The sequence below is a fragment of the Chiloscyllium plagiosum genome, unplaced genomic scaffold (genome assembly GCF_037043375.1).
Source record: "Chiloscyllium plagiosum isolate Xiang-an unplaced genomic scaffold, Cpla_swu_hap1 HiC_scaffold_22, whole genome shotgun sequence".
Taxonomy (NCBI): domain Eukaryota; kingdom Metazoa; phylum Chordata; class Chondrichthyes; order Orectolobiformes; family Hemiscylliidae; genus Chiloscyllium; species Chiloscyllium plagiosum.
This window is the reverse complement of record NW_028270160.1, coordinates 18,881,765-18,906,421: the sequence shown is the minus strand read 5'-3', so window position 1 is coordinate 18,906,421 and position 24,657 is coordinate 18,881,765. Positions and strand designations below refer to the sequence as shown.

The 24,657-nt window shown below is 40.2% G+C and overlaps 1 protein-coding gene across 4 annotated transcripts in view; it reads right to left on the bottom strand.

Annotated features, from left to right (window-relative positions):
- The window catches only part of sh3pxd2aa (SH3 and PX domains 2Aa), a 322,784-nt gene that overhangs the window by 13,804 nt on the left and 284,323 nt on the right, over window positions 1-24,657 (bottom strand). For all 4 annotated transcript variants that reach the window (XM_043712866.2, XM_087998826.1, XM_087998827.1 and 1 more), the window contains 3 exons: window positions 19,179-19,528; window positions 8,281-8,330; window positions 299-418 (listed from right to left, as the gene is read on the bottom strand). In XM_043712866.2, the coding sequence (XP_043568801.2) occupies window positions 299-418; window positions 8,281-8,330; window positions 19,179-19,528 (520 nt within the window). The remainder of the gene's footprint in view (window positions 1-298; window positions 419-8,280; window positions 8,331-19,178; window positions 19,529-24,657) is intronic.

The window sequence follows — 24,657 nt, the reverse complement described above, 5'->3', positions numbered from 1 at the left end:
AGTAAAGCTACTTGAATGAGTTGGTGCCTAACGCTGTGAAGAAAAGGATTTGGAATTCAGTTTGAGGAAGTTCAAAGTTTTGAAGGATTTTGTGTCTGGAATTGGTGTTATATATTCCAACTGGACTGCTAATAAATCTGTGAAATCTACTTTTGTTAGTTTATTGTTTATTTGTTTATTAGTTTATTGGTAAATTCTGTTAGTTTATTGGTTTCCACAAGGTGATAATATTTTGTATATGATTATCAAGCTTTGCTGTGCCAAAACCTTTTTGGAGATTGTTAAACGTGCTGTGTACCTCAGCTTTTTGCCCTCCACAAAAGCTGATCCCATCAGCAATGTGTGTTTGGAATTCAGCAATGGTGTAGTACTCCACTTCAACAGCAGGTGGCTCTGGAGGCTTGGGCAGCTGGAATCCCTGGACAGATTGCAATACAAAAAGTGAACACTGGCAAAAGCCTTAAAATGAACCTGGCATTTTCACAACTATTGTTATTCAATCTATGTGCAGCACACGTAAAAAAAATGTCGTCAAACATCTGTTACAGTTTATTCTGCTACTAAAAATTTATTCTCACTTGTTTCCATTGTTAATATTTAGTACTTTAGCCTGTCAAAAAAAACAAAAAAGATAAAGTCATTCTATATTTGTTTGCTCCCATTTATTGAATACTTATTTTACTGCTGGAAAGGCACTCTCAAACTGAATATGTAGCAAGAAACTGCTCATAGATCCCTGCTAAATCTGTACCTGGAGATCCTGGCTGATGGGGTCATGCAGAGGCAGGACATCCTGTTCCACAACCAAGACAGGCTATGACACCAGGCCATGCCAATCTGGTCCAAGATGGCCACACGATTGGTTCACTCTTAGCTATCTGGAAGAATGCGCAACACTGTACAAAGAAGGGCAATGACATTCTCCACTCAACCAGAGTAAATAACCTTTTCTCTCCGATCTCTCAAACTCAATCTATCTCTGCTACTGCATCCATCTCTCACCAAGCCCTGCCACTGCCTGTGTTATCGTCCAATTCCAAGTCCCAACACCACTAACCCTGCGTGCCCTTTGTGCTGATATTTTCTCACTTGGGACATCTTTCAACTTCACCAAAAGACACAACGGATACAGTAGATGTATCCTTCCGCTCCACGCTAGCAGCCATGCGGCGCCATCTATTCTACCTGCAGTCCGCCCTGCATCAGCTCAGGGTCACACTCTCCCAGACTTGCAACGGACCTCTGCTATCTACTGTATCCTTTGCATCCGATGTGGTCTCCTCTACACCAGGCAGACAGGACGCCAACTTGCAGATTGTTTCAGAGAACATCTATGGGACACACCCCACCAGCCAACCCCACCGGCCCGTGGCTGAACACTTCAACTCCCCCCCCCACTCCCCCAAGGACACGCAGGTCCTGGACCTCCTCCATCGCCAAATATTTACCACCTGGAGAAAGAATACCTCATACTCCACCTTAGGACCCTGCAAAGTCACAGGTAAAGTGCCGGACGACTGAAGGTTGGCTAATGTGGTGCCACTGTTTAAGAAGGGTGGTAAGGACAAGCCAAGGAACTATAGACCAGTGAGTCTGACGTCGGTAGTGGGCAAGTTGTTGGAGGGAATCCTGACGGACAGGATGTACATGTATTTGGAAAGGCAAGGACTGATTAGGAATAGTCAACATGGCTTTGTGTATGGGAAATCATGTCTCACAAACTTGATTGAGTTTTTTGAAGAAGTAACAAAGAGGATTGATGAGGGCAGAGTGGTAGATATGATCTAATTGGACTTCAGTAAGGCGTTCAACAAGGTTCCCCATGGGAGACTGATTAGCAAGGTTAGATCTCATGGAATACAGGGAGAACTAGCCATTTGGATACAGAACTGGCTCAAAGGAAGAAGACAGAGAGTGGTGGTGGAGGCTTGTTTTTCAGACTGGAGGCCTGTGACCAGTGGAGTGCCACAAGGATCGGTGCTGGGTCCTCTACTTTTTATCATTTACATAAATGATTTGGATGCGAGCATAAGAGGTACAGTTAGTAAATTTGCAGGTGACACCAGAATTGGAGGTGTAGTGGACAGCGAAGAGGGTTACCTCAGATTACAACGGGATCTTGATCAAATGGGCCAATGGGCTGAGAAATGGCAGATGGAGTTTAATTCAGATAAATGCGAGGTGCTGCATTTTGGGAAAGCAAATCTTAGCAGGACTTATACACTTAATGGTAAGGTCCTAGGGAGTGTTGCTGAACAAAGAGACCTTGGAGTGCAGGTTCATAGCTCCCTGAAAGTGGACTCGCAGGTAGATAGAATAGTGAAGAAGGCGTTTGGTAAGCTTTCTATTACTGGTCAGAGTATTGAGTACAGGATTTGGGAGGTCATGTTGCGGCTATACAGGACATTGGTTAGGCCACTATTGGAATATTGCGTGCAATTCTGGTCTCCTTCCTATCGGAAAGATATTGTGAAACTTGAAAGGGTTCAGAAAAGATTTACAAGAATGTTGCCAGGGTTGGAGGATTTGAGCTATAGGGAGAGGCTGAACAAGCTGGGCTGTTTTCCCTCGTGCGTCGGAGGCTGAGGAGTGACGTTAAAGAGGTTTACAAAATAATGAGGGCATAGATAGGGTAAATAGACAAAGTCTTTTCCCTGAGGTCGGTGAGTCCAGAACTAGAGGGAATAGGTTTAGGGTGAGAGGGGAAAGATATAAAAGAGACCTAAGGGGCAACGCTTTCACAGAGGGTGGTACGAGTATGGAATGAGCTGCCAGAGGAAGTGGTGGAGGCTGGTACAATTGTAACATTTAAGAGGCATTTGGATGGATACATGAATAGGAAGGGTTTGGAGGGATATGGGCTGGGTGCTGACAGGTGGGGATAGACTGCATTGGAATATCTGGTCGGCATGGACGGGTTGGACCGAAGGGTCTGTTTCCATGCTGTACATCTCTGTGACTCTATGACTCAATGTGCATTTCACCAGTTTCCTCATTTCTCCTCCCTCTACATTATTCCAGTCCTGAGCCTCCAACTCGGCACCGCCCTCTTGACTAGTCCATCACTTTTCCCATCTATCCATTCCACCCTCCTCTCCGATCTATCACCTTCTCCTCCACCTTCATCTACCTATCGTATTCTCAGCTACCTTCCCCCCAACCTCACTCCCCTCCCAACAATCCCTCAGCCTCCCCGGCCCATTATCCTCATTCCTGATGAAGGGCTTATGCTCGAAACGTCGATTCTTCTGCTCCTCGTATGCTGCCTGACCTGTTGTGCTTTTCCAGCACCACATACTCAGCATCTGCAATCCCCACTTTTTCCACAGTGAATGAAGGCAAGCATCCCATATGACTTCACTACCTTGTCTACCTGTGCTGACACCTTCAGGGCTCTATGGACATGTACACCAAGATCTCTTTATTCCTCAACCTTCCTTGGATCCTATGGGCTCTTTGGACCAACCTTCCATTGGAACCTTCTCAAAAGCCTTAATGAAGTCCACGTAAACTATATCAATTGCACTATCCTCATCAATATATTTAGTCACCTTTTCAAAAAACTCAATTAAATTAGTCAGACAGGATCACCTCCAAACAAATCTGTGCTAACTATCCCTGCTTGATTTCCAAGTGTCTCTCAGAAATTTTTCCAATAATGTCCCTGCCATTGATGTCAAACTAACTGACCTCTAATTACCTGGCCACTCCTGTTACCCTCTTGAATAAATAAATGACATAAGCCATCCTCCAGCTTTCTGGCACTTCACCAGTAGTCAGCAAAGTATTAAGTATCTCTGCCAGACACCAGCAATCTCCTCCCTTGTCTTCCTTAGCAGCCTGGAATACATTGCCCTGAGGATTAATGCACCTTTATGTCCACTAAAACATATACCATCTCTCCTTATAATCTTAACATGTTCTTGAAGCTCACCATCCCAAAGGAAATCCCTGGCTACAACGCCTTTCACCTCTGTGAATACAGATAAGAAATATTAAGATTTCATCCACGTCCTCTGACTCCACGTAAACGTTGCCCCTTTGGTCTCTAATAAGTCCCATTCTTTCCTCTTACTCATGAAAAGCCTTGGGATTTTCCTTAATCCTATATGCCAAAGATATTTTGTGGCCCCTCTTTGCCCTTCTAATTTCTTTTTTAAGCAACCCTAAACTTTCTATACTTTTGAAGGGCCTCCCCTATTTTTTAATGAGCTGTACATGATATATGTTTCCTTCTTTTTCTTTACCAAACTCTCAATATCCCTTGACAACGAGAGTTCCCTGGATGTTCTGCCCTTCCCCTTCAATCTTAGAGGAACACAGTACTACTTTTAAAAGATTTCCACTTTACAAATGTAGACCTACCTGCTACTCCAAGTTTATGTTTGCCAGATCCTTAAATTAGCCTTGCCCAATTTAGGAATTTAACTTCTGCACAATCCTTATCTCTTTTTATAATGCTTGTAGAGTTATGGTCACTATTTCCAAAATGCTCACCCACTTAAACTTTAACCACTTGACTGGCTTCATTCCCTGGGATTAGGTCAAACACTGCCCCGTCTCTCGTAGGACTATCGATGTACTGACACAAAAAGCTCTCCTGGATGTACTTTAAAAATTTCACTCAACCCCTTTCGCACTAAAGCAATCCCAGTTAATGTTAGCAAAGTTAAGATCTTCTACGAGTATAGTGGAGGAAATGGCCTTGTGGTATTATCACTTGACCATTAATCCAGAGAGGAGAAAGTGAGGTCTGCAGATGCTGGAGATCAAAGTTGAAACTTTATTGCTGGAACAGCACAGCAGGTCAGGCAGCATCCAGGGAACAGGAGATTCGACGTTTCGGGCACAGGCCCTTCTTCAGGAATGAGCAGAGAGTGTTCAGCAGGAGAAGATAAAAGGTAGGGAGGAGGGACTTGGAGGAGGGGCGTTGGAAATGTGATAGGTGGAAAGAGGTCAAGGTGAGGGTGATAGGTCGGAGTAGGATGGAGGCGGAGAGGTCAAGAAGAAGACTGCAGGTCAGGAAGGCGGTGCCGGGCTGGAGGGATTCGGCTGAGACAAGGTGGGGGGAGGGGGGATGAAGAAACTGGTGAAGTCCAAGTTCATCCCCTGTGGTTGGAGGGTTCCCAGTCGGAAGATAAGACGCTCCTCCTCCGACCAAATTGGTTGTTGTGGTTTGGCGGTGGATGAGTCCAATGACCTGCATATCCTCGGTGGAGTGGGAGGGGGAGTTGAAATGCTGTGCTACAGGGTGTGGCCTCCTCTATATTGGGGAGACAGGCCGCCTACTTGCGGAGCGATTCAGAGAGCACCTCTGGGCCACCCGGACGAACCAACCCAACCACCCTGTAGCACAGCATTTCAACTCCCCCTCCCACTCCACCGAGGATATGCAGGTCATTGGACTCATCCACCGCCAAACCACAACAACGCAACGGTCGGAGGAGGAGCGTCTTATCTTCCGACTGGGAACCCTCCAACCACAGGGGATGAACTTGGACTTCACCAGTTTCTTCATCCCCCCTCCCCCCACCTTGTCTCAGCCGAATCCCTCCAGCCCGGCACCGCCTTCCTGACCTGCAGTCTTCTTCTTGACCTCTCCGCCTCCATCCTACTCCGACCTATCACCCTCATCTTGACCTCTTTCCACCTATCACATTTCCAACGCCCCTCCTCCAAGTCCCTCCTCCCTACCTTTTATCTTCTCCTGCTGAACACTCTCTGCTCATTCCTGAAGAAGGGCCTGTGCCCGAAACGTCGAATCTCCTGTTCCCTGGATGCTGCCTGACCTGCTGTGCTGTTCCAGCAATAAAGTTTCAACATTAATCCAGAGACCCAGGTAATGTTCTGGAGGACCTGGGTTTAAATCCTGCCATGGCAGATGGTGGAATTTGGATTTAATAAAAATCTGGAGTTAAGAGTCTAATGCTATTTTGTGAAGGAAACTGTTGTCTTTACCTTTGTCTGGACTACATATGACTCCAGACCCACAGCAATGTGGTTGATGCTTAAATACCCTCTGTGCAAAGGTGGGCAACAAATGCTGGCCTAGCATGAATAAGAAAAAAACTATAACCCTTTTTCTCTCTCATTTTAAGGTGATTTTCCTATATATTTGCTCCTCTATCTGCCTTCAGAGACAGTATGATCCCAGCTTTTCTCAGGTCTACTCAGATGCCGTCATTTGAAGGTCCTTGTAGGACATCCTCCCTCACTACTGCTATGATAGTTGCCTTTATCAGTGATGCAAGCCTCCCTCCCACATTACGCCTGAAAGTTCTATACCCTAGAATGTTGAGCTGCCAATTTCTCCAGTCATGTCTCAGTGAGTGCAATAATATCATATTCTCTAAGTTCATCTGCTCCTTAGCAGTCAAGCTCCTCATATTAAAATAGTGACACTTTAGTTTTCCAGAGTTGTCATGTGTGTTCTCATGCCCATGTCTTCTCTGCCTACTGGACTGACCTAGCATTCCTTCAATATCTGATTGGACCTTGCTCCTGATTTTATATCTACTCAGTGCCTCATCGCCCTGCCAAATTGGTATAACACCTCTCCAATAGACCATTGTGTCAAGCCTATCAATTTCAGATTTAAAATTAATAATTGATTAATAATCGCTATTTACAGAAGGAGGTTGCAGATTTTTACCACCTTTTGTGTGAAAAGCTTACTAACTTCACTCCTGGATATAACCTTTGAACCACAAAACAGCCACTGGACACATCTGGAAATAAATGTGGGCCTTTTCTCAATCATTTCCCCTGAATATATTGAAAAGTTACATCAAGACCCCTTATAGCTCCTAACTTCCAGAGATACCAAACGTTTACTCATGGTCTCTCTTCTTGTGGTGTTGGTTCTTGGGATATAAGATTTGGGCTTAGCGACCACAATATAAAACTTGCTAATGTCACTTAAGTTAGGGTTTTAGTGAACAGCAAACCACACAGAAAAATATATCAGAAAGCCATGTGGATACAGAACTGGCTTGAAGGTAGAAGACAGAAGGTGGTAGTGGAGGGTTGCTTTTCAGATTGGAAGCCTGTGATCACTGGTGTGCCACAGGGATCATTGTTGGGTCCACTGCTTTTTGTCATTTATATAAGTGATTTGGATGTTAACGTAGGAGGTATGGTTACTAATTTTGCAGATGACACCAAAATTGGAGGTGTAGTGGACAGCAAAGAAGGTTACCTCAGAATATAACGGGATGTTGATCAGATGGGCCCATGGGCTGAGATGTGGCAGATGAAAATTAATTTAGATAAATGTGAGGTGCTGTATTTTGGAAAGGCAAATCAGAGCAAGACTTACACACTTAATAGTAGGGTCCGGGAGTGTTGCTGAACAAATAAACCTTGAAGTGCAGGTTCATAGTTTCTTGAAACTGGAGTCGCAGGTAGATAGGATAGTGAAGAAGGTGTTTGGTATACTTTCTTTTATTGGTCAGAGCATTGAGTGTAGGAGTTGTGAGGTCATGTTGCGGCTGTTGGACATTGGTTAGGCCACTTTTGGAATATTGTGTGCAATTCTGGTCTCCCTTCTATCGGAAGGATGTTGTGAAACTTGAATGGGTTCAGAAAAGGTCTACAAGGATGTTGCCAGGGTTGGAAGGTTTGAGCTATAGAGAGAGGCTGAATAGGCTGGGGCTGTTTTCCCTGGAGTGTCGGAAGCTGAGGGTGTGACCTTATAGAGATCTATAAAATCATGAGGGGCATGGATAGGGTAAATAGACAAGGTCATTTTCCTGGGTTGAAGGAGTTGAGAACTGGAGGGATTGATTTAGGGTGAGAGAGGAAAGATTTAAAAGGGACCTAAGGGCAGCGTTTTAATGCAGAGGGTGGTGCATGTATGGAATGAGCTGCCAGAGGAAGTGGTGGAAGCTGGTACAATTACAACATTTAAAAGGCATCTGGATGGGTATATGAATAGGAATGGTTTAGAGGGATATGGGCCAAGTGCTGGCAAATGCGACTAGATTAGGTTAGGATATCTGGTCGGCATGGACAAGTGGGACCAAAGGGTCTGTGTCTGTGTTGTATATCTCTATGATTCTAAGGATTGATACCCAGCTGCTTTTACTTCAAAATTTTCATCCAGAGAACAGAGAAAGGTTAGTAATTACAGTTTCAAATCAGAATGATGTCTAGCTTGTAGGGGAACTTGCAGGTGACAATGTTCTGATATGTTTGTTCTTTTGGGTGGTAGAGATCGTGGGTTTGGAAGGTTTAGTGAGTGCACTGCTGATACAATAGGAAAACAAAATCCATACATACCAGGCTAGTTTCTCTGCGTGGTGGTGGTTTCTGTCTTAAGTTTGGGGAACCTGTGGGAAAAAATACCAAATTGTGATTACCAAGCAGTCTGAGGCATTAGTGGGCATCACTGTTCATTATTGTCCTTAATTAAATAGTTTGCTGGGGCCACTTCATTGGGATAATTAAGAGTCAACCATCATGGTTAATTTATCAAAACACGTACACCAGATTTCCTTCCTTAAAAGGCATTAGTGAACCAGATGATTTTTTTAAAAAAAGATTCACAATGGTTACATGGTCACCATTACACTTAATTCCAGATTTTTCTAAATGAATTCAAATTTCACCTTATTGCTGTGGTAGGATTTGAACCTTCCGATCCAGACAATGGGTGTAGTTCTCAGGATTACTAGATCAGTTATATTACCACTACGTCACTGGCTAAACCTTTGTCAAGCAATATACTTGTATTTCAGCATTAGTTGGAACAACGAGTAGAAATTATGTATATTGATGCATGTTCAGAAATATTACTGAGTGTTGTACATTATATCGTGTCTGCACTCATGATATGGGTAGGGTATGGGGATATTTAAGTGACTGCTGGGCATGCACATGGATAGCAGTGAGTTGAGGGGTGTGTAGGTTAAATTACTATATTTTACATTAGGATTAAATCTCGGCACAACATCATGGGCCAAAGGGCCTGTTCTGTGCTGTACCTTTCTATGTTCTATGTTCAATATTAGCTGGTTCCACTACAGCCTGAGAAGGAGCTAGAATCCACTGTTCTCACATCAAGAGCATCTGGGAACAGGGAAATAAATTAAGCGCATTTCACTTGAAGTTCCATGAACATGTGACTTAGAAATTCTATTGTGCTGTTAAATAGCCTCTGCAGACTCTAAAATGGTAGGCAGAATTAACATGCCTAATCTGAGCTAGATGCTTAATTTATGTCACATTGGTAAAGACCAAAACAAAAATTGGCCTAAAATGTCCACATCTCTGTACAGGCAAAGCAGATGTTTAATGTATGTTCACATCCCAGCACGAGATTGGTTTTCAGACCGACATGCAACTGAACAGACCATTCCAAAAGAGATTGTTAGATTTCCACCAAAGTAGGTCAGTTTTAGAACTATATTCCTATGAGGTATCAATGCTCTGCATTATTGTAGCAAGGCTTCCTGACTTCTATACTCTACCCCATAGCAATAAAAGCCAATATTCCATTTGCCTTATTAATTGCTTCCTGTGGCTTCATGCTAACTTTTTGCGATTCATATACAAGAGCACCTAGATCCCTCTGCATTCTGTTGTATCATTTCTTTATATAATATTCTGTCATTTTATTCTTCTTGCCAAAGTGAACAACCTCATATTTTCCTACAAACTTTGTTATAATACGCAGGCCCTTCATCCAGGTCATTAGTATAGACTACAATAGGTGTGGCCTCAACAATGATCCCTGGAGCACTTTTCTAGTTATAGTTTGCCAACCAGAAATGTCCCGTTTATCCCAACTCTCCTGCTTCCAGTATCAATGCTAATATATCAATCCCAACACCCGGAGTTCATTTTGTACAGCAACCTTTCATTTGGCAACTTAACTGACTGCCTTTTGACATTATATCTACATCACTTTAGGAATGCACTGCTGGCAGTTGTAGTACATCAGATAATAGGGATATTTAAGCGACTCTTGGATAAGACATGGAAGATAGTACAATGAAAGGTATGTAGGTTAGTTTGACCATAAGAATAGGATAAAATGCAGGCACAACATCGAGGGTCAAAGGGCCTGTACTGTGCTCTACTGTTTGATGTTCTATGTCCTGAGAAGGGACAAGTGTTGAATTTTGAATCATTTGAGCAAAGGTGCTAAACCCATACAAACTAACAAACGTAAAATGTAACACAAAACATGGAGTCAATGTAAACATCCACTTGCTCCATCCTTGTAAAAGAATCCTGTCAAACATACTGCATCTGTCCCTTTTTGTAACATACCTTTTTTTTCCACATTGGAAAACAATGCTAACAAGCAGATGGCTCCTGCTAAGTCATATCCAAATAGTGAAATGGGAGGTAATGCTGTGATAACTAATAGTCTGCTACAGAGGTAAATGTTTTATGGTAAAGTGATAAAGTGATGGATGGGCTTAAGGTGGAAAGAAGTAAGGCAGTGGATAGGAAGAGGTCAGCTTACAGGTTAGTAAAATAAAATCTGTACTTTAAGGTCCAATGCTACTGCACTCAGAATTTTTCAGCCTGCTGCATTTTCCCTGGTCATCAGCTTAATTTAGTATAAAACTTCTAAATCAGATGATGGCTTATTTCTGTACATCGTATTCCATCTTCCATGCTCATGCCCAATTTATCTAGTTTTGTTTTGTCAGATAGCTTAGATGGGTCATGTTATGTTCGGTCTAATGTTCAGTATTTAGTGTTCCTATAAAAGACATGCTCACGATATCATCACTACTTCACAGCATGTGATTTGAGGACATAAAGATCTAATACTACAGCTTAGCTCAGATCATTTGAAGCACGACACTCTATGGAAGCATAATCCTTTATTGTAAATACTGCCGTAACACTAGCCTAGATATGATATGCCTGATATGAGAAATGTAATGTTGACATATATTAGTTGCAATAAATGTCGCTGGATTCTTCAATACTACGGTATGCATGTACAGTTCCTTATGTTACAAGAGTCAACAGGAATTCACCAAAGCTTTTGAGATAGCACCTTCCAAACCCATGACCACTACCATCTAGAAGGTCATGAGAAGCAAATATATGAAGATTCCACTAGCTGAAAATTACCATCCAAGCCACTCACATCCAGACTTAGAAATATATCGTTATTCCCTCAGTATCGCTGGATCAAAATCTTGGAACTTTCTTCATGAAGACATTAAGAATATGCCTACAGCACATGTACTGCAGCAGTTCACGAAAGAGCTTATCAACACATTCTAAAGGATAACTAGGGGCAGTGATAAATTTTGGCTCAGCCAACAACATCCATATCCCATGAATGAATAGAAAAAACAATTACTGCATCAGCTAAAAACACCCTTCTGGAAACAAGCTCATACCACAACAGCAGCAGCGATGATCTACAAAATAATTCAATCTCTTGATGGTCGATATTTGGGAAACTAATCGAAGATCAACTAGACAATAGCTTTGGACAACAGAGAATTTGGATGGAGAGAAAGCTAGTTACCCTTAAACAGCATCTCTTTCCACGAGTGCAGAGGGTTGTGTAGATCTATACATAGGGCATTAACCACCAAATATACAAAACTAGTTATTTTTTATTATAATGCAAGTTCTTTCAGACAAATACATTTCTAAGGATCCCTCAATTAAAAATAAAATAAGTTGCTGAGACACAGACAGCCTAGTCACTTTGGTTCCTTGCATTTGGTAATATAAGTAATAAACTCTTGAAGAACATAGCTCTACCCTCTTTATTGCTAAGGAAGCAGCAGTTTTTAATCTATATTGCTACATGTCAAAGAGCATTTTTAATTTATATAGCTTAAAGGTACAGAAAACATTTTTAAGGTTGAATCATGGATAGCATATTTAAAGATTGGAGAACCGCATTGAAAATATTGGACATGTACGTATACTGGTGACGAAGGAGCAGTGCTTCGAAAGCTTGTGATTTTAATAAACCTGCTGGACTATACCTTGGTATTGGGTGACTTCTGACGTTTGTTAGTCAACTGGTCTTTAAGGATTCCCACATTTCAGAGTTGATTTACCCTCAAACAGCTGCCCCAATCTACATTCCTCAGTTCCTGCCCAATAATACGCTAGTTAGCTTTCCCTCAATTTAGTACTTTCATTCAGGGATTACTCTTACCCTTATCCAAAAGTAACTTAAAACTTACAGAACATAGTCACTGTTCCTGAAATACACCCTCCAGTAAAATTTGATCACCGACTAGGCTCAGTCCCCAATACCAGTTCGAGTACGGCATCTTCCTTTGTTGGACAATTTACATATTGCCTCAAAAAATCCTTCACACTTTTCTATAATCTTCTGGAAGGCCTGTAATACATCTCAAAGTTCCTATCCCTGAGCTCTACTGATATGGTCTTGCCGGAAGAGCCCTCCAAGGTGTCCTCCCTTGATACAGCTGTGACATTCTCCCTAATCGATAACAAAACTCTCCTACCACTTTTATACTCCACCCTATCTCACCCGAAACATCTAAGATTTGGAAGATTACATTGCCAGTCTTGCCTCTCTTTAAACCAATGGAAATAAAAATTGGCTGCAGCCAGAAATGGGCACAGTTCTTTTTTCTGACTGAGGGAGCAATTTGTCAGCGGTGTGAGGTCCTTCAAGAGGCAATTGCATTAATCAGGCACTTAGACAATACAGGTAAAAGACACCTGTAATCATAAAATCCTGCATGTGAACCGTACGCAATGACCAACTCTGTCGAATACAAATCATGGCCATAAGCAATCATGATCATGTCACTGGTCATTAAAAATTGATCATACTCATCTTTGTGAAGTACAAGTAATCTCCAGCGACCTTTCTGTGTCACCTGAAAGACAATCCAAGGTCTTACAGGTACACAGGGCTATGTATTTATGAGTGTACTGATATGCGATACTGCCTTTCTTCACTGATATTGGGGGTGGCGGGGGGGTGGCAGTTGGAGAGAGACTGCTTCAAGTAGGGTGGCACGGTGGCTCAGTGGTTAGCACTGCTACCTCACAGCGCCAGGGACCCAGGTTCAATTCCTGCCTTGGGTGATCGTCTGTGTGGAGTTTACATATTCTCTCCGTGTCTGTGTAGGTTTCCTCCGGGTGCTACGGTTTCCCCCAAGAATCCAAAGATGTACAGGTCAGGTGAATTGGCCATTCTAAATTGCCCATAGTGTCAGGTGCATTAGTCAGGGGTAAAGATAGGGTAGGGAAATGGGTCTGGGTGGGTTACTCTTCAGAGGGTCGGTGTGGACTTGTTGGGCTGAAGGGCCTGCTTCCGTACTGTAGAGATTCTAATATTATCCTATAGTACTTATAATTTCCTGCTATATTTGTGTACATGTCTAATACCACATATATCAGAATAAGGTCCATTATGTTAAAGGTCCAAGTAGGTTCATTGTGTCTGTAACCAATTGATCCAGCCACAGCAGGTATCACCGTCATTGCAGCCACAGTACAATGAAGGCGCAGAGAAATTGAGAAGGAAGAAATGTGTCAGAAAGCTCAGGACCAATGGCATCTGTCATGGCTACTGAACACCTCCATATGAAGAAATGACGGAACGTTCCCAAAGAATGTGGATCAGGTACAGAGGCTGAGAGTCTTTCATTCTGAATGCCATTTCCTCCAAGCGAATACCATTTTCTCCAGCTGTACACTGAAAATGTCTCAGGACACCATTCCAGAAATGTGTCAGCTGTTGGACCAAGACCTATAATTTCAAATGGTGAGTGGCCATCCTATCACAATGTTAAGGTCACAGCAGCACTAAGATTTTTTAGAATTGATACCAAGGATCCACTGAGAAACTGTGTGTGATCTCAATACTCAACCCATAATTGTATCAAGGTTGTTACCATTGCAATGTCTGCAAAATCATATCGTTTAATCTTGTTTCCATATGACTAACTGAACAAAAAATAATCTATGAAGCTAGTTTCATTTTCGGATCTGACTTGTCTGGTGGTATCATCAACTGGATCATAACACCACCTATTTTAAAACTGTAGGGTGAAGATCATCAGATCCAGTGATCTGTAGATATCTAGGTCTTATTAATTTCTCCAGTACGTTTCCTTTAATATTATTGCTTAGTTCCTCATTTTCATCAAACAGTGGGTTCCTATTACTGCTGAATTGTTTTGTGTCTTCTATCATAAAGACAGATATGCTGCATAAAGTATTTGTTTAATGTCTATTTTATTTTCTTATTTACCATTCTAATATTCCTAATAGTCATTACCTCTAAGTGACTTATATTTACTTTTAATAATCTCTTCCTTTTTACCTACCTTAGGAAGCTTTTACAATTTCTTTTAAGTTTCTTGCCAATATACTCTCATATTCTCTTTATCAAATAATTAATTGATTACCTTTAGCTGAATTCTCCCTGTCCTCAGGTTTTCTGTATTTTCCTTTTTGCAACATTATGAACATCCTCCATTAATATGGTATTGTTGTTAACATTTGTTGTGGGTACATGGGTCCATTAAAGGTAAAGTCAGGAAAATTTACTATATGAAATTGCAAAATCGCAGAGAAGTTAAATGATTACGTTGTTCCTGTTTTCACTGAGGAAGATACAAGCAATCTCCCAGGACTAGACCTCCAGGAGGCAAGGGAGAATGAGGGGTTAGTGGAAATGAGTATGTATAAGAAGATCATACTGAAGAGATTAATGGTGCTGAAAGGTGATACATTCCCAGGACCTGATATTCAACATCAAGAGTGTTGAAAGAGGTGGCTGTAGAGATAGTTGACGCATTGGTAATTATCTTCCAGAATTCTATGGATTTTGGAATGATTCCTGCAGATTAGAAGCTTGCAAATGTCACCCCACTATTTAAGAAGGAAGCAAGAGAAAAAAACAGTGGACTGCTGACCTGTCAGCCTCACACAGTAGCAGGGAAAATGCTAGAATCTATCATAAAGGGCATGGTAAATGGATATTTGGATAAACATGATCTGATCGGGTGTAGTCAGTGTGGAATTATGAATGGAAAATTATATTCGACAATTTGTTGGAGTTTTTTTTACTAACAAAATTGATAAAGGGGAGTTGATGAATGCATTATATTTGGACTTTCAGAAGGCTTTTGATTCTCACAGGAAGTTGGCTAGTAAAATTAAAGTACATGGTACAGGTGGAAACATACTGACATGGACTAATGGTTAGCTAAGAGGCAGAAAGCACAAAGTAGGAATAAGTGAATAATTCTCAAGTTGGTAGATTGTATTTCGTGGAACACCATAAGGATGAGTACTTGGAGTCTCAGCTGTTCATAACATACATCAATGATTTGGAGTTGAGAACCAAATTTAATATTTCCAAATTTGCAGATAGTGCAAAGGAAGTAGGAACGCGTGTTGCAAGGAAAATGTAAAACATTTTCAGAAGGATTTGGGCAGGCTTTGTATTTGGGCAACAATGTGACAGATGGAATATAATGTGGAAAGTGTGAGGTTATCCACGTTGGTAGAAGAACAGATATGGAGAGCATCTCTTAAATAGTATGAGGTTGGAAAATATAGATGTGCAAAGGGGCCTTGGTGTGCTTGTCAATAACTGACTGAAGGCTAATATCTAGCTGCAGCAGGCTGTTAGGAAGATTAGTGCAATGTTAGCCTTTATTGTAAGAGGACTTGAATAAAGTAATGAAGTCATGCTTCAACTGCAGAGAAATTTGGTTAGACTGCACCTGGAGTGTGCAGTTTTGGTCACCTTACCACAGAAAGGATATTCTTGCTAGAGAGGGAATACAACTGAGGCTCATCAGACTTGTTCCTGGGATGATGGGACTGTCCAATGAAAAGAAATTTTCCAAACCACGCCTCAATTTTCTGGAGTACTGAAGAATGAGAAGTGATCTCACTGAAACCTACAAATTTACTAAATTGATTGATGGGGTAGATGCAGCTAAGATGTTTCCCCTGGCTGAGAAGGAGGTGGCATAAGTTCTAATTAAAGGGGATACGATTTATGACCAAGATTAGGAGAATTGTTTTTTACTCGGAGAATACTTGGGATTCTTTATCCCAAAAGGCTGTGGAAATGCAGTAGTTAAAAGGAGAGGGTGATAAATTTCTGATTATCAATTGTGTGCAGTTAAGGGGGTAATGTAGGTAAAAGGCACTGAAGCCATGATCATGTTGAATTGTAAAACAGGCTCAATGGGCTGAATGGCCTACAATTTCCTATGTTCTTATTTATTATCTACAATTGATCCATTTTCCCCAGGAGTATTTTGTTCTTTAAGGCAAGCACTTTATTTGTTGCAAATAATGAATTAATTCTTTAAATATTTGTGATTGCTTATTTATTGTCATTTAATCTAGTTTCCAAACCACTTTCACTAACTGACCTCAAATAGAACCAGAAGTAGACCTTAAGGAATCTGCTTTGCCATTCAATACTTTAAAAGCTAATCCTCACACCACGTTCTCACTCATTTCACAGAATCCTTGATTCTTGAGAGGTAGAAAATATATTTCCCAAGGCCTGAAAGGTATCTAATGACTGAGATTCCATAGCTGTTGAGGATATAAAATCCCAAACATTCACAATCCTTTTAATGAAGAAATTTCAAATCTCAGTCCAAAATGATTAAACCCTTTCCTGAAACTATGACCCTGCACTTTAGATTCCTTGAACTAGTCGAAGCAATCCCTCAGCATCCACACCCTCCAGTTCTTTCAGATTCATGCGCATTTCAACTAGGTTGCCTCTCATTCTTCTAAACGCCAAGGAATATATACACAATTTGTTCAGCCTTTCCTCATAAGAAAACCCTCTCATCACAATTCAAGAATTTTTTTTTAAATGTGGAGACCAAGCTGCACAATGTGCACCAGATGTGGTTTCATCTGGTGAGATTAAAAGGATGACGGGGATATGCTATCAAATAAGTGAGGAGTATAGGGTGACAGCGGCAAGGTGATAGGTGCCTCAGGGTTAGAGCATTTGTGGGTGAGGTTTCAATATGACATAGGGACATGTAAAGTTTTGTTTTCTTCCTTTATCACCTTCCAAGTCACTCATTAGATTACATGACCTCAGGGCATTTCCCACTCTCCTGCAATAATGCTACAAAAATTACATTTACAATCTTGCTGAAAACAGGGTTTAAATATCCTAAAGCCTCTTTGAAACATTTGGAGAGAAGGTAAGTATACAACATGATTGAGTGTGGGGGTCAGGGTGACAGATGGTGTGAGCAGAATCGGGTAAGGGGAGGGGTGTAGAGTGACAGGTATGGGAGAGATAAGGTGGCAAAGTTATCGTCTCAATGAAATCTGTAGACCCTACTCAAAATTTTACTTCTCTCTAATTTTCTATCAACAATAGTTAGAGTAAGCTGAGTAGACTGTGAAAGGAGTTTAGCAGCAAAGGTGGTTGAGGGACAATGGCAGATCTTTAAGAAAATTATTCATGGCTCTTAACAAATACATATCCCAGTGAGTAACAGCATAATATGAAGGGGTAAAAAACAACCATAAATAACCAGGCAAGTTAAGGATGAAAAATCATACAATGTGGCAAGGATTTATGCTAAGCCAGAGGATTGGGAATGTTTTAAAGATCAACAAAACATGATGAAAAAATAATAAAGGAGGAGAATATAAAATGTGAGGATAAACTTGCAAGTAATATCAAGACTGACAGCAAGAGCTTCTTTAAATAAATAAGAAGGAAAAGAGAGACTAAAGACAACATAAACCCTTCAGAGAACCAGGAAATGGCAGAGGAGCTGAATAAATATTTTGCCTCAGTCTTCATGGTCCAAGATATTAACAGCATTCCAAAAACAAAACACAACAACTATCACTGGACAAAAAGTGCTCGGCACACTAATGGGACTAAAGACTGATAAGTCCTCTGGACCTGATGGGATGCACCCTAGGATATTAAAGAAGGTAGCTACAGAGATGGTGGATGCACTGGTAGTAATCTTCCAGGAATCCTTAGATTCTGAGAAAGTCCAATAAGTTTAGAAAACTGCCAATGTAACACCTTTATGCAAGAGGTGTATGAGATAGAGGATTGGCTAATCAATAGAAAACAGAGTTGGATTAAATGGGCATTTACAGGATGGCAAACTGTAACTATCAGAATACGACAGGGATCTATTATTTACAAATATATTAATTACTTGGATGAGTAAAGTGAATGCACAATAGCCAAGCTTGCAGATGACACAATAATAAGTGGGAAGGCAAGTAGTAAGGATGACATAAACAGCCTGGAGAGTAACATAAACAGGCTAAATGAGTGGGCAAAAACTTGGGCAGATAGAATACAATGTGGGTAATGTGAGGAGCTGAATATTATTCAAATGAAGAAAGCTACAGTGTAGAAGAATTTGGGAGTCCACCTGCATTAATCACAAAAAAACCCATACAAGTTTATAGATAATAGGGAAGGCAAATAGAATGTTGATCTCAATGGGAATGAGGTTAAAAATGTAAGGAAATCTAAGTTAAATTATACAAGGCACTAGACAGACCACATCTGGAATACTGTGAACAGTTATGTTCACCTTTTATCTAAGGAAAGATATACTGAATTGGGGCTAGTCCTTAGAAAATCCATTAGGTGATCCCAAGTATGGAAGGACTGTCTTAAAAGAAGAAGCTGATGGGATGTTCTTGTACTGACAGGAGTTCAGAAGAATGACAGGCAACATTATTGAAACATACCAGATTCTTAGAGGCCTTATCCGGTAAATGCAGAATGCCTATGGCTAGGACCAGAGGCATAACCTCAGAGTGAGAGGATGCCCATTTAAGACATTTAATTTCTTCTCTTCGACTGCAGTGTATCTGTGGAATTTTTTTACCACAGAGGACTGTCGAGACTGGGTTTACATATATTCATATACATTTTTTAATGTTTTTGACAGATTTTTAGTCAGTAATGGAATCAAGGGTAATGGGAAAAAGGCTGGAAAGTGGGGTTGACAATTATCACATCAGCCATGATTTTACTGAATGGTGTAGGAGATTCAATGGAATGAATAGCTTCTTTTGTTCCTATGTCTTATGGTATTATAATGTCCAATTAATGAACTTTTACAATTTTAAATATATGTCAGTGGTACTTTGCTAAATTGCCAAATTATAAACATTTAAAATTAGAGGCAAAAAATGTACTTTCAGTCACATACCAATGTTTGCCCTCTGTGGAGCGACCCGGGCAACAGCCGGAGACCCTGAAGCTCCTCGGCCGAGTCTTTTCTCTACTGTCGTCAATACAGTTGCATCACCATTTGTCTGTTCGCAAGGCAGTGGAAGACTGATTTCCTTTGCCGTGAGTGGAGGATGATCATAAAAATTAGATTCGTTTTCTGTCTGAACATCTTTTTCACTGCATGATTTTTTGTTCAGTAGGTTACTGATCTCCATTATATTTCCAATGATCTCTACTGGCCCAGTAAGAGGCTTTTTTCTTGGAGTAAGATCATCCTTCACTTTTCTTAAATAAGATGCTGGTGCCCATCCCTCTTTGCCTTGATATCTAGAAAAAAGTGATTTATAAATGAACCAAGATGTTTTTGTACATTTGTCTCAATTACAATAAATACTCAAGCTTTAAACAGTCAGTTAGTGTTCTGAGATATCCTACTGAATATACATCCACTCAAAGTAAAATTGTCCCCCTTTCCAAGTGCTGAATAGATCCAAGCTAGGTAGTGACGTACAAGACACCAATTATTTTCCTTGACAGTAGATATTGCACAGGATGCAATCCCTGCTTCCTGTACTCTAGTGTCCCAGATCACTCTCCTACACCTTCTCAGCAAATTAAAAAAGACTATGAACCAAATTAAGAAATTGATAACAACTTAAAGAAGCATTGTAATGAAAGCAAAAACACCTGAACAGAAATGTATCAACTTAAATTAGAATGTTATTCCAAGTGCTGATAATGTAATCCAGCCCCGATATATCACGATGAAAGTGGAACTTATAAATTAAAATTTAAATAATATCACTTTAGAATTCAAAACAGATGAAGTTGCTGCTGGTTATTTATGTGAATGACTTTCTTTTAAAAAAGGGTCAGAAATTCCTTCTTATACAGTAAAATAATCCAGGATATATCAGAGAGCAGGTGTCTACAAAGTAATGTTAATGGAAAGATGTTTATCATGAAGTTTCTTTTCAATTCACAAGAATCTAGATGAGATCTTTAAGGTTAAACTGAGGAAGTCGACAGATAAATTGCAAGTTAAAATAAAAACAGCATCTCGTAATAATGAGATGCTGAAAATGATTACTAATATTTAGAATTAGGAAGAAAATCTGAAATTGAGATAGGACTGGCTAAGATTTAGTTAGAAATGAAAAGTCATGAGTCAAAGGGAAAATAGAGAGGAAGCAAAATTTTAAAAAATGAAGAAAGGAAAAATGGAAGTAGTGGAGAAAGAAAAGCAAGGAACAATGGAAAGAGAAAGGAATAAAAATAACAGTGGAATGGGAAATAGAACTAAAAAAATCTTGAACTCTCAAGTGATAAGGAAATCAGACAGCATAACATAGACACAAAAAAGCTTACAGTAAAGGAAGAACCTAATAGTAAAAGCTCAGAGGATGATTTTGATTCCAATGAACAATTTGACTTAACTAAATACCTATGTTTAGTGCTTATATTTATTAAGGATGAACTTGAAAGATAAGTCACCTCATTTGAAAATATAACTTGGAAGACAAAGTGACCAAAACATGTTTTGACTTAATTGTTACAAAATATTTTTGAGAGGTACAATATGAATGTATATGCCAGTTTGTCTAAAAACAATCTGAAGACTATAGAACTGTTAAAAGTAATACTCACTGATTAAGATCTTGACTTTGAAACTTATAAATTAAAATTTAGGACTACAAGAAACATACCTATTCAGACATTTGTACAGTCTGCAAGAGAAGAAGAAATGCTGTAGGATCAGCAGTTTAGATCATTGAAGGGAGAGAACAATTTTGAGAATGTATGGCTCATTGACTATGGAAGAATTCAAAATAGCATTTCAGTCACCTTTCACTTATCTGATGGGCATCAAATTTCAAAAATCAGAGAAGCAGCATTTCCAGCAGATAACTAAGAAACCTTGCTTCATCATGTTTACCTAATATACTGGAGTGTTTTTGAGGTTTTAACTTGTAGAATCCATAAGAAAGAATCAGGGATATGTGTATTTGGATTTCAAGGTTGCTTTTCATAGGTCCATGGAAGCGGGCAAAATTAAAGAGATGGGATTGAGGATAATATACTGGCATGGACTGAAAATTGATCGGCAGACCAGAAACAGAAAATGGGAATAAATAGGTCTTTTTCCAGTTGGCAGGGATGACTATAGGTGTACTGCAGGGATCAGTGCCTAGGCCCAGCTACATATTTAATATATATATAAAGGAATCAAATTCTATATATTCCCAAGTTTTGTGATGACACAAAACTAAGTGGGATTGTAAGTTATGAGGAAGATGCAAGAAGGCTTCAGGACTATCAGATAAGTTTGGCAAACTCATGTCAGATGCAGTATAAAGTGGATAAATGTTAACTTATGCATTTGGCATGAAAAATAGAAAGACAGAATTAGCGTGAGGGTTAGGGTTATTACTTAAATGGTGATTATATGGGAAATATGGATGTACATAACGATCTGGGTATCCTTGTCCACTAGTCAATGGAAGTAAACAAGCACGTACAGCAAGCAATTAGGAAGCAAATGGTATGTTGGCCTTCATTGTAAGAGAATTTGAGTTTAGAAGTAGGGATGTCTTACTGAAATTTACAAGGTCTTGGTGAGACTGCACATGGAGAGCTATGATTTGGTCTCCCTACCCTATTAAAGAATATACTTGTCATAAAAGGAGTTCAGCGAAAATTCACTAGGCTAATACCGGGAATAGGAGAAAGTGAGGACTGCAGATGCTGGAGATCAGAGCTGAAAATGTGTTCCTGGAAAGGCGCAGCAGGTCAGGCAGCATCCAAGGAGCAGGAGAATCGACGTTTCGGGCATGAGCCCTTCTTCAGGAAATAGCAGAACTTACATATGAGAAGGAATTGGCTCCATTGGGCTTGTATTCACTAGTGTTTATGAAAGGAGATCTGATTAAAGTGGTTACAATTCTAACACGGCTAGACAAAATAGATGCAAGGGAGCTGTTTCCGCTGGTTCAGGAGTCTGGAACGAGGGATCACAATCTGAGATTATGGATAGGCCATTTAGAACTAAGACGAGGAAACATTTCATCATTCAGCAGGTGGTCAACTGTGGAATTCTCTACCCCTGAAGGTTGTGGAAGCCAGGTCACTGAGTATATTCAATAAAGATTGATCAATCTTTATATGTTGGAACATCAAGGTTTATGGAGAGAAAGCAGGGATATGGCGTTGAGATAGAGGATCAGTCTTGATCATATTGAATGATGGAGCAGTCTCAAAGGACCAAATGTCCTTCTTTTATTTCCAGTTTCTATGTCTATCTTACGCATACATTCATAGGTGGGAATATGCTTATAAAGAAATCGACAAGGAAACTAGAGGAATGGAATACCTTCAAATTGAAAAGGTGTGGATGTTAGGGAACAAGCAAAAGGACACCAAAGTAGTAAAGGGGAAAGACTAGAAACAGAATGCAGTACAAAAAAATGCTTCAATTGTAATAGGGCAGGGTATACTAAAGCCAATTGCTGTCAGTTAAATAGAAGACCAACTGCAGCAATAAGAATGTCAAAGGAATTAGGAAAGGAAAAAGCTTAAAATAAAATGAGAACATGCTTCCTTAGAATTTACTATGATAATTCAAAAAATTCTTCCAATTCTTGTTGAAGAGAATCAGAACAATACATATTCTGGATATTTTATTTCAAAAACATAGTTATCAATCTGAAACTTTTCTGAACTGCCTCCAACTCATTAACATCCTTCCTTAAGTGAGGAGGCTATACACAATATTTGAGATGTGGTCTCATCAAAATCCTGTATAACTGAAACATAGAAGTTTCAGTTGTTATGCTTTTATGTTCAATTAGTCTTATAACAAAAGATATCAGCATTCCATTAACATTCTTAATTTCTTGCTGCATTTGCATACTAGCTTTCAGTGACTCATGTATTGGAAACTGGAATTCTGCCCATTTTCTCCATAGTCTGCTTTTTTATTATCACTGCCAAAGTGAACAACTTCACATTTTCCTACATTTTATTCCATCTGCCAGATCTTGTCCAATCACTCAACACAGTTATATATCCCTGCAACAATTTCATCAAACATACTTTCCTCGCTATTTTTGTGTCAGTTGCAAATTTAGCTATCATGCCTTTATTCCCCTCACCTAAGAAACTGATATACATTATGAAAAGCCAGCACAGAGTTCAGCGGGACTTTACTTTTCATATCCTGCCAATCACAAAAGCATCAAAAGCTCCTACTGTGTGCAGTAATCTTCTTTTTGCAGTAAGTGTTTACATGGCACCTTGTCAAATGTCTTCTGGGAATCCAAATTCAGGATATCTACAGGGTCCCCTTTAACCACAGCACATGTTAATCCTTCAAAAAGCCACAATGAATTGGTTCAACATGATTTCCAGTTCACAAAACATGCTAACTCTTCCCAAATACCTTGAGGTTTTTTTCACGTGAGGACACACACACACATACACACAAGATGAATGATAGAATTGATGATTGACATTACTTTCCCACTATTTCAAGCATTGACAGTCGATAGTTTATTAGTTGTTGAATGGCTGTTAACAGTTAAACTCACCACAGGTTGCAATCGTACAAAATGTACCATGCAAACTCGCCATTAGGAAAACCCTTTACAGAAACCAGAACAGCTTCTTGGCAGGTTCAAATCATCACTCACTTCAATAAAACCTCCGTGTCGGACACCAGCACCAACATCCCAGACATGCTCCAATATTCCATAGGTACTGGCCAAATGCACCCCATGTCCACAGAAATTAGCACCTGGCATGTGCCAGCCTATGATTAAACCTCTTAAAGGACGCTACTACATTTCAATGCCTCATCTCTGACTGCACCAGCATCTATCATGGCAATGCTTTAGCAAGGAAACTATTCAATCAGGAACACAAACCCAGCTCATAGACTGGACCAATCTGCTTCTATGGGCTCTTTGCTTGATGTCATAGCACTTAATACTTTTGGGTCTTCCCAATTGCTCACAGCAACCTTACCTTAACTTGTCTTACCTCGCCTTTTTTGTGCTTTGCCCCCTCTGCTGGAGACACCTAGATCATTATACTGCCTTGCCATATCATTTAACCCAGACACAAAGCCAGGAAGCTTGCCACAACTGTCAGCAAGCCTCAGTCTAATCAAGAGGTACAGCCTTCACTATCCTGGCACAGCAAAGCCTCTGATACTAGTCTAGGTCCTGCTTAGGGTAGTCAGTGTAAGGATCTTTGGCTCATAAGGGGTGAGGAGTTGAATGACAGGTAGTTCACCACCTGTCTTGACTTTTTCTGACTGACCCTGGGCTGTTGTGCTCCTGGAATGAGAGAGAAGCTGCTATTATTTGGTTTATTTATTATCGTGTATATCTTGTTACAAAATACAGTGAAAAGTGTTATATTGTGTTTCCACTCACTGGTACCATTGTAAAACAAAG